The sequence below is a fragment of the Solanum dulcamara genome, chromosome 3 (genome assembly GCF_947179165.1).
Source record: "Solanum dulcamara chromosome 3, daSolDulc1.2, whole genome shotgun sequence".
Lineage (NCBI taxonomy): Eukaryota > Viridiplantae > Streptophyta > Magnoliopsida > Solanales > Solanaceae > Solanum > Solanum dulcamara.
Genome location: NC_077239.1, coordinates 14598940 through 14614985, shown reverse-complemented (window position 1 = coordinate 14614985; position 16046 = coordinate 14598940). Strand labels below are relative to the sequence as shown.

The window sequence follows — 16046 nt, the reverse complement described above, 5'->3', positions numbered from 1 at the left end:
CGAGCTAATTTCATCATTGTTAGTTACCCAATTTGCATCTCAAAAACCTTCTAAAACAACAGGAAATTTACTAAAATGCAAACACCAATCCGTAGTAACTTTCAAATACCTTAGCAAGCGATGAAGAGCTTCTAGTGTTCACTACTGGGATTATGCGTATATCTACTCAATCTACTAAAAATATAAGCTATATCAGGCCGAGTATAGTTCATGAGAAATATTATACTTCCAATTGTTTTAGCATATTTAGTTTGAGAAACACCAAATTCCTTATTCTTTCTCAAGTGTACGTTAGGACCATAAGGAGTTCTCACCGGAACTACATCAAAATAATTAAAGTTTTTCAACATATTTTCAATGTAATGAAACTGACACAAAGAGAAATCATTAGCAGTTTTTTTTATTTTAACTCCCAAAATCATATCTGCTTCACCAAGGTCTTTCATTTAAAACTTAGAAGACAAAAATTTCTTAGCCTTACTAATGACATTCACACTAGGGACAAAGATTAACATGTCATCTACATATAAACATATAATCACACAATCTGAACCTATCATTTTAGAATAAACACATGTATCAGATGAATTTACAACAAAGTCATTATCTATTAGTGTGACATTAAACTTTTCATACCACTGTTTAGATGCCTGTTTTAGTCCAACAATGACTTCTTCAATTTGCATACTTTATCCTCTTGTCCTGGAACCATAAACCCCTCATGTTGATTCATATAGATCTCTTCCTCTAAATCACCATTTAGAAATGTTTTTTTGATATCCGTATGGTGTACCACTAAAGTATGAATAGTGGCTAAAGCAATAAGAGTCCTAAAGGTTGCTATTTTAGTCACAAGAGAATAAGTATCAAAGTAATCAACACCTTTCTTTTGGTTAAAATCCCTAATCACAAGTCAAGCCTTATATTTATCAATTGTACCATCAGGTCTCAATTTCTTCTTAAATATCCACTTGCTACTTATGAGCTTACAACCTTTAGGCAAATCATACAAGTCCCAAGTGTGATTAGAAACTATAAAGTTTAATTAATTTTTAATAGCCTCTTTCCAAAACATCACATCTATTGATCTTATTGCTTCATCATAAGTCTTAGGATCTTCTTCTATTAAGTATATAGACACTAATTTATCATTTAACATATCAATATCAAAATTTTCAGTCAAGAAAGTAGTGATAAAATCAAGACCAAAGCTAGTGTTAATTCTACGTCTTTTACACCTTCTAAATTCATTTTCATGCTCATTAGAAATAACATCAAAAGAAGAAATGACATGAGAATTAACAGACATAGATGTAGAAGCATTACTTTGCATATCACCGAGCACATCATTTTTCTAAGGAAAAATATGCTCAAAAAATTCTGCATATCTAGATTCACAAATAGAATGATCATTTAAAGATATAAATCTATATGCAATACTATTTTGAGAATAACCAATGAAGATAGTGTCAAAAGTCTTAGAACCAATGTTTACTCATTTAAAATCAGGTAGACCAACCTTAGCCAAACACCCCCACACTTTCAGAAATTTCAAGTTAGGAGCAAAATCTTTTCACAACTCATATGAGGTCTTGTCTAACTTGTTATGAGGGACTCTATTAAGGATATAACAAGCAGACAAGACTGCTTCCCCCTATATTTTGTCAGATAGACCCGAACTTAAAAGCATAAAATTCATCATTTCCTTAAGAGTTCTATTTTTCCATTCGGCTATACCATTTTGTTGGGGGTATAGGGAGTACTAACCTCGTGTATAATATCATTCTCTCACAAAAATCCTCTAGAATTTTAATACTGTATTCACCAACCCTATTAGATTTAAATCTCTTGATCTTCCTATTTAATTGATTTTTCACTTATGCTTTGAATTTCAAGAACATACTTTCAGCCTCATTTTTAGACTTAAGAGGATATACCTTAGTGTATTGAGAAAAATCATCAATAAAAGTAACGTAATACTTTTTTCCACCTTTTCTAACCGTGTTCTTGAAATCTTCTAAGTCTGAATGCACTAGTTCAAGCAATTCAATCTTTCGACTAATAACAGGTTTGAAAGGTTTTGGCATGCTTTGCTTCTACACACACAGGACATTTAGAAAATCATCAGTTTTTTATTGGAGGAATTAATTCCATCTTTATAAGTCTTTTAATGGAAGCAATATTAAGATGACCTAGTCTATCATGCCATAAATTAATAGACTCAGCAATATAAATCAAATTTGAAATACTTGCATTATTGACAATCTCTTGAACAATGTTGAGTACAAATAAGCCTCCACTTAGATAGCCCTTACCAACAAAGTCTTCTCTACGAGAAATAATTATTTTGTCAGCTTCAAAAATAAGACTAAGGCTAACCTTATTGAGAATTGCTCTGAAAACTAAGTTTCTACGGAGGGAGGGAATGTACAGAACATTGTTCAAGGCTAAAGGCTTTTTAGAAGTTAATTTAAGTAAAAAATTTCCTTTACCCTTAACTCCAACAGTAGTGGAGTTACCCATGTATACACACTCGCCATCAGTAGACTTCTCAAAGTCATGGAATAATTCCTTATTGGCATAAAAATATCTTGAAGCATCTGTGTCCAACACCCAATCAGCCTCATTAGCCACCAGATTTGCCTCAAAGACTACAATAACAATCACTTCATTACCCCCAGCAAGATGAGCTTGGACATCACTTTTTCCTTCCTGCTTCGAGTTTTTCCCTTTTCTTTTATAGCATTAGGCAATCTTGTGACCAAGTTTTCCACAGAAAAAATAAGGACCCTTAGATTTTGAGTTTGACTCTCCGACTTGTTAAAGTGATTTTTCTTCTTCACATGTTCTTTTTTCAAGACTTTCTTCTGTTTGCCTTTGAAACTGTCTTTCACAACATTATCTGAAGATTCCACACTATTAGCTTTTGAAGATTAAGAGAAAGAGCTTCTATCTTATCTTTGAGATGGTTCGCCTCTTCAGTCCTCATGTTCCTAATAAGTTCTTGAAGAGTTAAATTCTTTTTTATATATTTTAATTAATTTCTATAATCACTCCAAGATGGTGGGAATTTTTCAAGCAGAACATTAGCCTGAAATATCTTACACATCTTCATGTCCTCGTTGAGAACATCAGCAATCAAGTTCTCATATTCGTGAACTTGTCCCATGATTGGCTTATTATAAACCATTTGAAATTTAATCCACTGACCGACAACATATTTTTTCTTTCCTGCATCGTCAACACCATATTTATTTACCAAAATATCCCATATTTCCTTAGCAGATTTATAAGTAATAAATAAATCAAATAAAGAATTAGTCATATGGTTAAGCAAATATCCTCTTACAGTTTTATTATCCTTTTCAAACTTCTTCTTAGCAGCATCATCAACAGCCGTGACATTGTTAGAATCAATGGTGGTGTTAGAACCATCCGCAGGAGGTTCATTAAATAAAACATGATCAACTTCTAGTTGTTCAAAGAAAATCAGGAGTTTTTGTGACCAACATTAAAAATTATTTCCATCCAAAGGCTCAAGCCTTGACATGTCCGAAAAAATTTTGTTCAATGAAATAGCGATTTATCAATATTGTATGTAAGGAAATCACTTTCAAATTGTTGGGAAAGATACTACAATATTGATATTGGGCTTGAATTATAAAGTAGTAAATAACTTATTAAACTCTGTATCGTGGAAAGCCACTTCCTTGAAACCGATTTTGGTCCGACTACGGTGCAGATCTTTGTAGCCGGTCGCTCCCCAAGGTTCCACAATTACTTTCAAATATGTGCACTCGTGGCTGAAAGTTTGGAGTTGCACAAAAACTATTGCCCAGAAATTCACAAAGAATAGGAAGAATGATTATTTGAGACAATAAAGAAATTGATGAAAGAGAGAGTAAATGAAAGAGAGGCCTTTTTGTTTTTCTTCCATATGTTTAGCTCACAAATGATACTCCTTAAATACAAAAATCATTTACGTTTTCATCGATCAGAATAACGTAAGAAACTAACGTATAATTAATGTGATGAAACATTACTCTTACTTTTAATGACATTTGTCATAATGCAGAGTAACTTAAGCCTTCTGAATAGTTTTCTTATTTTCTTAAGAAGTTAAGAAATTGTCACTTGAATAAATGTGAACCATTTATGAGGAAGTAACTCTCCCATTTCATATATACTTATAACTTAGGAATGTTCACATAGATTAATTACGGAGAGTTAAAAGATGTTATTTATCATTTGCATTAAATAAAAAAGGATTAATATCCACAACCTTTTCTTTTTGGGGAGGGGGGAAGGAACTAACATCTTAAAGGGATTTCTAAACATTTTCCAAAACACTAAAACTTTAGAGGAGGGGGGCACTACATCCGCTAGCCTCCACCCTTTTCTGGATTCACCCTAGTAGCGGAGCATGGAGCCTATGCGTTTCACTGTCTTGGGCAATGCCTGAACAAAACCATGATGTTGAGAAAAATATGGTTGAATTTATCCATTGCCTTCATGTGAATAACACAGGAAAGCGAAGCCACCTATCATTTGCTATTTCTTTTATTATGTTTTTATGATGTGGTTCTTCTAGTTTTATCACCTTGTTTCAGTTTCCGTTGCTAAAATAGTAAGAGGATAGAATGTTCCAGAACATGTCTGAGGAGTCAAAGCTATTTGATTCAATAATATTACAAGCATGAAAAGCACATACCAATCCTCAAAAACTCAGATAGTTCGAGAGCTCATAGTAAATGTATGCGGCAGCACCATAAGCAGCATGCGTAAGAAGCAGTGCCGAAGTTATCTCATTAACTGCAGAAGGGCAACCACTTATAGCCCCTTGCAGAATAGACACAACAACAAGTCCTAGCAGCTGAAAATCAGATAACAAGTTCATGCCTGGACTGATGCAATGTCTTAAGGTTATTGAACAACACAGGGAATAGGGTCAACGTACTTGACTATGACTTTCAAATGGCCATTTCTTATAGATTAACTTTTAGACCATGTTGTTATATGAATCAAGTCTTAGTAGAAACATGTTGTTAATGTGACTTTGTCAGATCAACCATAGCAAAATCGAAAGTCCCTCCTTAATCTTGTTCTCCTTCTTCTTTTACTACTACACAAATAACTAATACCCTTATACTAGTACGTACAGAAAGAAAAGGAAAAAAATTAAGGTTGTGCATGGACAGTAATATTGAAGTTGAGCATGGCAAAGGGCCATTGATAAATGATGAACTTGTGTTGCCAAATGTGTCTGATGATAATTCTCTTATTGATGCCATTGGGCCTGACAATTCCATCAGCTGTCTCAATCGTTGCTCGAGGTCAGATTAGGGTCTTGTGTCATTTATCGTTACAGTTTATTAACAAACTATAATCTCTACACTCCTAATAAAGGAGTGAAAGCTATGATGTAAAGATTATATGTCTCCGTAATATGACATCGAGCAACGAATGAGACAACTGATGGAATTGTCACATCCAATGACATCAATGAGAGAATTATCATCAGACTCATTTGGCAACAAAAGTTCGTCATTTACCAATGGCCCTTTTCCATGCTCAACTTCAACGTTACTTGCCATGCTCAACTTCAATTGTTTCTCTTTCTTTGTGTACCCACTAGTATAAGGGTATAGTAATTTATGTAGTAATAGTAGAAGAAAAAGAAGAACCAGAATTTTAACAAAGGAGGGTCTTTGGGTTTTACTTTGGCTGATCTGACAAAGTCACATTAACAACATGATTCTACTGAGATTTGAGTCATATAACAACATGTTCTAAACATTAATTTATAGTGACCATTTCTTTGAGGTGAGAGATGAGTAGATGAGAGAATACAAGCCCTAAACTTCAAAGGATATCAAAGTAATAAAGATTTCAGATGAAAATAGACTTACATAGTTATTCCTGTCGATGTCATGTGTTGAATGAAGTGCCCCTCGCACTTGGCATTGTGTAAAGTGCACAATATAAAGTGCAAATCGCACATGCTTCTAGTAAGTCAATCAACTCGCAATGGTCATAACTTTCTACTCCAGAATTAGATTAACGAGCGGTGGCGGCGTTGGAAAAGCAAACTCAAAGACCTTTAATTTATAGTTAGTGGGACATAGAACTTTTCATATTCTAAGATATATGCTAGTTTGAAGTTGACTCAAATAAAATCTTCTACCGAAACTCAATCGGTAAGGAAGATTTAAACTCTACTTTGTGCAAGAAGATTCTTTTGACCATAATTCATCTTCAAAGATTTTTCTACACTAAATATTTGATCTTAACACCTATGCACAATTAGAAATCCTTCTGTTTGTGCCTATACACATATGAGGAATGATGCAAAGATGCTATGGCACCGTAATCTGACCTCGAGCAACGAATGAGACAACTGATGGAATTGTCACACCCAATGGCATCAATAAGATAATTATTATCCGACTCATTTGGCAACAAAATTTTATCATTTACTATTGGCCCTTTGCCATGATCAACTTCAACGTTACTTTGATGCTCAACTTCAATTGTTTCTTTTCTTTCTGTACCCACAAGTATTAGGGTATAAATTATTTATGTAGTAGTAGTAGAAGAAAAAGAAGAAGAACCTGGATTTTAGCAAAGGAGGGCCTTTGGATTTTACGTTGGCCGATCTGACAAAGTCACATTAGCAACATGTTTCTACTGAGACTTGAGTAATATAATAACATGTTCTAAATGTTAATCTATAATGAACATTTCTTATAAACGAGGGAGGACGAGATGAGAGAATATAAACCCTAGACTTTAATGTATATCAAAATAATGTTGTTTTCAGATGAAAATGGACTTAAATAGTTATTCATGCTGATTTCATATGTTGAATGAAGTGCCCTACGCAATGGGCATTGCGAAACACATAATATGAAGTGTGAATTGGACATGCTTCCAATATCAGTCAGCTTGCTACTAAAATGGTCATAATTTTCTACTTTGAGATTAGATTAACGAACGGCCGGCGGCGTTTGAAAGAAGACTAAACGACCTTTAAATTTGATAGATAGTGGGACACATAACTCTTCATATTTTAAGTTCTAAGTGTTGACACCCAATTTTGACCCTCCACAACGTAATAATTTAAAAAATAAAAATAAATAAATAAATAATTAAAAATTAAAAGAATATATATATAATAACGAAATATGTATACATTATTATTTTAAAATAATTTTGGCATATATATTAAATAATTCTTGACCATTAGTATATACAAAAATTGTCTTAGAAAGATTATTTTTATAAATATTTTGTCAATTAGTTTGACCTAATTAATAGACTCACATTTCAAGTTAATTAGTTTAAACTTGAGTTAATTATTCTACTTTGTCAAAATTAAGAAACTTGTTAATTAATTGACATTTACCCATCTTATTCTAGCCTCTTCAAATAAATTGAAATAATTAGATTTTTTTATAAAACTCGAAATATTTTTCAAGTTATTTTGAAATAATTTTGTCATCTTTATTGTCTTAAGATAATGTATATAGTTTGTATTTTATTATATTTTAGTAATATTCAAAATTGACCCGTAAAAGATTTTATTTATTTTTAATAATTATTTCATAAATTAATTAATTAATTTTACGTTTTCATTTCTTTCCCTAAATAACACATAATTAATTTTATCTTAACAACATTTTTAATTCTTCCATTAATACTACAACATGCAAATAATATATATCTTTCCCCTCATATTCCAATACTATTACTATTCTAATATACTCACCCCTTTCTATAAAACAATAAAATAAAAAACATATATAATAATAAAAAAAAAAACATACTGCCCACCACACTTTGTCTCTTTAAAATTAAAAGTAATTAATTATATATATGTATATTCCTAAATTCAAAAAATAAAAATAAAAATAAAATATTAATTAATAAATAAATAATTAGTTTTATTCTTCCGATAAAATAAATATAATATATGTATATATAATAAAAAGTCCAAGCGTGCACCCCCTTCCCCATATATATTCTTCCAAAATATTAATAAAAAATAATAATAATAAAAAAAAAAACTGACACGCGTAACCCCTCCCCATACCCTATATTAATATTATATTAATTAACACATAATCTTTTGTCCCCTCTTCAATATATATATATATATATATATATATACACTCATCCGAATTCCTTTTTTTTTAAAATAATAATAATAATAATAATAATAATAAAAATAAAAATATATAAAAAAATAATAATAAAAAAAAATAAAAAATGTGTATTCTTCATCCTAAAAATAAATAAATAATAAATATATTAATTTCCCATCAATATATATATATATATATATATATATATATATATATTTCTTTGAGTATTTTTTTTCCTCTATTCATCCCGCATTATTTTAATATTCTGTCGCATTATTTTAATTAACCGCCCATTAATTATTATTTTTCGCCGTTCCGTATTATTTTATATTTTCGCCCGTTCCGCATTATTTTATTAATTTTCCCACTACACATTATTTTAATCATCCATTTTTTTAATTATTTTTATTCAATCTCCATACCCCTATAAATAGAGGGATTAGACAGAACAAAAGGGGGGCTTACACGGACAGGAGAGGAGAGAAAACGGAGAGAAGCAGGGCGGAGGAATTGAGATAGATTTTTGGCATAGACAAAAACTCCTACACTCGTATTCAAATATATCTTACAAAAATTCTCGAATCTTCTTTCTGAATTTGCACTTGAATTTACTTAAAAAACGAGGATAGATTCATGACCAAATCATCCCCGTTCACTGCCCTGCAACAGGTAATATTTACTTCATGTTTCTTTTTTTTTTCTTTTTTTGTTGTCATTATGCTTAAATATTTACCTAAAAATACTAGCTTCCTAATTTCGTCATTCTTTTCTTGTTTGCATGGATACTTTGGGAGCAAAAATGGAGTCTTGATTTGAGACTCAATATAGTCGTCATCCCCTCACATGAAACCGATATCTTAGACCTCTCGAATAGCAAATAAAACAAGATGATCTCACTCGGACCCAATTCCGCTTGCTTATATTTTCAGCATTTTGTTTATTATTATTATTATTATTATTGTCGTTATTATTACTGCTCCTGTTTTTATCATTATTGTTGTTATTTATTTATTTTATCGTTTTATTATTATTATTAGTAGTAGTAGTAGTAGTAGTAGTATATTTATTTACTGTTATTATTAGTATTTTCGTTATTATTATTATTATCATTATTACTAGTATATTTTATTTACTGTTATTATTATATTTATTATTATTATTTACGTTATTAATATTATTAATAGAAGTAGTATTATTATTATTATTATTATTATTATTATTATTATTATTAGTATTTTCGTTATTATTATTATTATCATTATTATTAGTTACTTTATTTATTGTTATTATTATATTTATTATTATTATTATTATTTTCGTTATTAATATTATTAATAGAAGTAGTAGTATGTTTATTATTATTATTATTATTTTTCATTGTTATTATTACCATTATTATTAGTATATTTTATTTATGGTTATTATTATATTTATTATTATTATTTTCGTTATTAATATTATTGATAGAAGTAGTATGTTTATTTATTATTATTATTATTATTCATTTTTATTATTACCATTATTAATAGTATATTTTATTTACTGTTATTATTAGTATACATATTTTATTACCGTTATTAATATTATTATTATACATATTTTATTACCGTTATTAATATTATTATTATACATATTTTATTACCATTATTAATATTAGTATTATTGGTATACATGTTTTATTAGTAGTTAGAGTTGTATTTTTTTTACTGTTAGTATTATTATTAGTATTTTCATTATTATTAGTATGTTTATTTACTGTAGCCATGTTGTTGTTATTATTAGTATTAGTTTCTTTATCATTAGTATTTTTTTTATTATTACTATTGTTATTATTTTCGTAGTAGTATCTTTATTTATTGTTATTATTATTATTATCATTATTTTCCTTATTATTATAATTATTAGTAGTACTAGTACTTTTACAGTTATTATTATCATTATTATTATTATTATTATTACCATTTTCATTATTATCATTATTATTATTATTTTCGTCATTATTAGTAGTAGTAGTAGTAGTAGCAAATTTTTATTTGCTATTGTTATTATCATTATTTTTTTTATTATTGTTATTGTTGTCATTATTATTTTATTATCATCGTTATTATTGTTATTGTTATTATTATTATTACTACTACTACTACTACTAATACTACTATTATTACTATTACATATTAAACTTGCTTATATGATTTGAATATGTTCTCATTTATGTAATAGCTAACATTATATTAGGTATAATATTTACGATCGTTTTTATCTCATTTAAATGATTTATTCAAATTATCCCCCCTTCATTAAATTATTTATATACCAAATCTATTTCTCTTATAAATTTTTCTAAATGTTTTAAATTTTATATTTCTTTCAAATTGTTTAATACCTTGATTATTGTTAAAACACATTTCTCCAAAGTTAGTCAAATAATTTTAAATCATCGGATAACCGCATATTAGCGGCTATTTTATGTGCTAAAACCTTCTTAAAATAGTAATATGAACCTCGTACCTCTTCTCTCTAATTTTTAAGACTTAAATCTGTTAGGGTCTTTTAAATTAAGTTTTCTTAATTTCTTTAAAAAATTAAGTGGCGACTCCTCTTTTAATAAAATTGATTTTTTCTAAAAAAGATGAAATTAATTTTAAAACCTTGTCCATTTTTTGACATAACAGAAATGGCGACTCCGCTGGGGACTAATTAGGTTCTAACCATTAGATTTGACTAACCTATTTGACTAACTATTCAGGAATGTAATAATTAGTAATTCATTTTCTTTATTTTGCGCTTAAATGTTTGAATTTTAATTATCCTCTTTATATGCGCCTTATATGTTTAAAATTATGAGTATTGAACTGTCATTGCATGCATAGCAGAATTTCGCCAAATGGCAAATAGTTTGCACTAGGATTAAGGACGGTTACGTAGTCACATGCGGCCGTTCCTTCAGAAAATAACCATTACTTTCTTGAAGTAATAAACGGGTAGTTGGTTCGTGGTCGTCCAACGCCGTTTATTATATTCAGCCTGCAATTTGTCCGACTCGGGTATCCGGTCTCTTTTCAAAGCCCACTCTAGTCCACCTAGCATAGAGCGAAACCAAATCCTAATTTAGTGCATTTGCCTAAGATGACCCAATACCCAAGGCGTATTGGGCCCATTAGAAAGACCACCTTGAGTCCAAAATGGCCTTCGGCTTAAAGGACTATCATTCTTATGTGATTTATTTTGAAGGATGTATACGCCATTCGACAAACATTGTCCCTCGGGTTGGAAGTTTATTTTATTAGCTTAGTCAAAAAAAAAGAAGAAGTAATAATCTTCACAAGTTGTTATTCTATCCAAAAGAGGTTGATTTTTGGAGATGTCAAGAAGTCAAAAACGAAAGATTTTTCACGAAGGCTTAGTTAGGAATGTACCCATGTGTGGGACTTATTATTTGTATCCCTTTTTCCCCATTATGTATTCTCATTCAGTTTATTTATAATATTTGTATAAATATAGCTTTTGGGGCAATGAAATATTTCAAATGGTGTTATGCATCCTTCAAATCGTTAGGTCTATCATTGGCATAAAAGGATCACATATCTGTTTAGGACACGAATAATTGTTTACCTGTTATATGCTATAACTGTTTGAATGAATGTATCGCTTTACTTGAAGACATCTAGCCCACTCTTTTAGATATATATATATATATATATACACACAAATATTAATTTATATTCTCAAAGATCAAATATCAAGTCACTATCCAAAGTGCGGCCAAATGCTCTTAGAGTCTTTAGTTTCTCTACAAAATTTAAATTTCACTTTAAAATCCTAAACTTACTCTCTCCTCTCAAAAATGGTTGATTTGTCGGAGCTAGTCAAACTATATGGGGCCTGACATTTCTTTCTTGGGATACGTAGGCAACCTTTCAAGGTTTGACTTCTATCTTTAAAAGTTTGCTTTCTCCCTTCATATTTTACAAAGAGATACCAACATCAATAGATACAATCGTGAAAGAGATAAGAAGATCTTGATTCAACGCAAGTCATATCTCTCGATACACTAAATCCTAAAATCAATAGGCAAATTCCTGTCTATTTTGTCATCTTTCAATACTCGTGGGTTAGCTTGTCTTCAAACAAAGCAACTCTTATATGTTTATCCTTTTCGGTATGATATTTTGCATTATCTCTTATGAATGCAGACTGACACATTTGCCTTTTGAGTTATTTTCTATGCAGGTATTTAGAATTGATCTGTGTTGATAATCTGGCCGAGCATCCATACTTCACGAGATCTAAAGGGCCTAAAGATTCCTTTCCCTATCGAAATTCAATAATAGGAAAAAGAAAGATGACTAGAAATAATGAGGACACTAGGTTGACTGATATTGTTGTGACAGACCCTATCATCGATGAACAAAATGAGCTGATTGCACAGTTAGTGTAACAAATCGCCGAGATGAGAGTTGAGATACAAAAGAATCGAGAATTATCAAACCTAGCTATAGCCGCCAACACGCCCGTTCCAGGCGATGGAAGACCTCCAATTCACTTTCCTTCTCCAAGTTCAAGTACGGAACACGTTCAAAACCCATCCTTAAACCCCACACAAAATGCCTTTATTATTGACCTCACCACTTCCAACCTCCATCATGCTTCTGCTTCCTACCAAGCACCACCTCACCCTCAAAATACCAATCCCCAAAGCTTTCCTCCCCCACAAAACACCAACCCTCAAGCCTGTCCTCCACCACAAAACCAAAATGTTAACAATCCACAGACCTTTCCCCATCATCAAAATCAGCATACTAACCGTCAAACATTCCCCCAAAATTATCAAGTCCCTCAAAATACACCAAATCCTCCCATTATCCCTCCCCTGCCTCAAAAGACAGCTTTCCAAATTCCAATCTCAAATGAGCCCTATACCAACGGTTCCGAACTTGATCACTATGAAGAACAAGAAAGGGAGTGGAGGACCAAAGATGAAGTAACCAAGCAAAGCATGAAAGAGGAAATTATAAAAGCTATGAAAGAGTTTCACTATACCCCGGATGTGGTTGGTTTGAATTATGAAGATTTGTGTATCCATCCAGATCTGGACCTTCCTGAAGGGTTTAAAGTACCTAAATTTGATACTTTTGGTGGAACTGGGAATCCTTTGGCTCATTTGAGAGCCTATTGTGATCAACTCGTAGGAGTTGGGAAGAATGAAGCTTTATTAATGCGACTCTTTAGCCAAAGCTTAAGCGGAGAGGCCTTGGAATGGTTTACTTCTCAAGAGATGAAACAGTGGCCAAATTGGAATGCTTTGGCTAAAGAGTTCATCGAAAGATTTGCTTACAATGTGGAGATCGTTCCCGATCATTACTCTTTGGAGAAAATCAAACAAAAGTCTACTGAAAGCTATCGAGAGTATGCCTACCGTTGGAGGAAAGAGGCTTCCCGAGTGAGACCTCCCATGACTGAAAAGGAGATTATTGAAGTCTTTGTACGCAATCAAGAGCCTGAGTACTATGATAGGATATTGTTGCTCGTAGGAGCGAAATTTGCTGAGGTGGTCAAAATTGGTGAGACCATCGAAGACGGTCTTAAGACCGGAAGGATTACTTGTGTGGCTATCCAAACTAGTTCCTCAGATTTGTTCAAAAAGAAAAGAGAAGATGTGTCCTTTATTTTTCATACGCCTAATAGAAGGATACAAAGATCATCCAGTTTTAGCTCCAGAAAAACCTCACCTTCCAAAATATATCCCCCATCTCCACAAAATCCCTACCCAATTTTTTACGTCCAATCAAGTTATGAAACCCTGCCTCCTAATTACCTACCTCCACACTATCAAAATGCTCCTCGTGGCTACCAAACTCAACAGCGCCCAAATTTCCGAACTCCCGCAGCTTTCCGCCAAAATCGTCCTAGTTACCGGCATGTACCCCCACCCCCACAAAATAACTATAACCTTACCCAACCCAATTTTGAAAATAGGCCTGCTAGGAGTTTTACTCCTCTCGTGGAAAGTCGGACTAAGCTGTTCGAAAGGCTAAGAGATGCAGACATTATTCATCCCATTGCGCCTAAATCAGCTGATACAAGCTCTAGATTCTTCAGAGCTGACCAAATATGTGCATATCATTCGAATAGTGTAGGGCATGATACTGAAACTTGTGTCAATTTGAGGCACAAAATTCCGGATTTGATTGATCGCGAGGTCGTCACTCTCCAAACCGCCACTCCCAATATTAATAATAACCCCCTGCCGAATCATGAAGGGGTGAATGTTAACATGATTGAAGTTGGAAAAGATTGGAATGCCGATAGCCTAGACAAATCTGACAATCTTAAAAAGCCTCTTCCTCATGTGTGTCAGTCGTTTTCAGTGCAAGAGCCTGTCAATAATGTTGGTCTAGGAGAAGGAGTCAGTGATGCTATGATAATCGAGACGTCAGGCATATGAGATGCCAAGCCAAAAGAGCAAGTGCCTAATTGGACCTACAATCCGCTCTTGGTTCCTCACTCGTCTTGATAGATAGAGACGAATTTTATGTTATTTTTGAAAAACCGGTGGTAGTCTGGATACCCACCCTTTATGTCACTTTACCTTGTTACGCTTTAATTCTCTTCGTATTGTTTTGAAAAAGGCAGATTGGTCCATGACCATGGCCAAAGTTTATTTCTTTATGAAAGCCCCCTTCATTGCGAAAATTCGTTTTAAATACTTTACTTTACGAAAATTAGTTCTAATGTCCTTTTGTATCTTTTCCTGTAATTGCATTATTTTCTTGTAATCACTTTCATGCTTGTTTATTTTCAAAATCTCTTTTAATTTGAACTATGTCTGACCTGAATTCTCAAGAATGAGATATGTAGGCGGCCCATGTCGGCCTCGGTCATTTTTATTTATTACTTTTTTATTTCAAAATCTCCCATTTTTCATTTATCTCCCCCGGGGGAACTACGTTTGACCTGATTCCTGCCTCAACAGAATACGTAGGCGTCATAACGGTTCGGTCATATCTCCCGTAAGTTCTCTATTTATAATAGAAACTGGGACAAAATTTTTGAGAGGGACTCAAAAATTTAAAGAAAGATCTTTTTACAAAAGAAAACGAGACTGAAGTGCATCAAAGAGTAACTGGGACAGAATTTTTGATGGGATCTCAAAAAATTTATAGTTCTCTTATTGTTAGTTTGATATTTACTAAAACATTTAACTGGGACAAAATTTTTTTGAGGATAACCTCAAAATTTTTATCTAATATCATCAGAAGGTTTTACTCAACTTCAAAGTTTAACGTTGGCCTCAAATGATCCCCGACATTGTTGGAAGGTCAATGTCAACCTCAATAATATCTAGCACCATCAGAGTTCAGAGTCAAAACTTTCTAGGTATGTCAGAATTTCTCGAGAATCCTTAAAAAAAATTGTGAACAATATATCAAGCCTGCTCAATGCTTCAGATCAAGGACGTTCATTTAAGTTATGCGTGACATGATATCTGGCAGTGACCCTTTCCAAATTGCTTTTCAAAAAAAACTCATCTTTCTTAAAGCTTTAATACATCAAACATTTTACATGAATATATTTTAGTCTTATATCTACCGAGAAGTGGGGAATCAGAGCAAGCGATCAAAGATAGCAAGACAAGGAGAAAACAAATGGAGAATTCAACACAGATCAATTCATTCAAAACTAATAATTTTTCTGTGGATGCAGATTATAAAAGATCATCATATCCCTCTTTTCAGCAAGTACAAAGAAGTTAAAAGAACAAAGAGTTTTCAAAGTGATAATTTTGTCACCAGGATTCATCAGACGAAAAGGAGACGTTCAAAAAATGAACAACAATGCCTCGTTCAAATCTCCAGCAAGCCATGAGCCACAATAAATATAGGGTGTTCGGAAATGAGCATG

General features: G+C 32.0%; 1 protein-coding gene across 1 annotated transcript; it reads left to right on the top strand.

The window, feature by feature from the left end:
• The first annotated feature begins 12594 nt into the window (after positions 1–12594).
• LOC129883473 (uncharacterized) lies at positions 12595–14589 on the top strand. The gene has a single exon (XM_055958133.1). The coding sequence runs from the start codon at positions 12595–12597 to the stop codon at positions 14587–14589; it is 1995 nt and encodes a 664-aa protein (XP_055814108.1).
• Positions 14590–16046: the final 1457 nt, after the last annotated feature.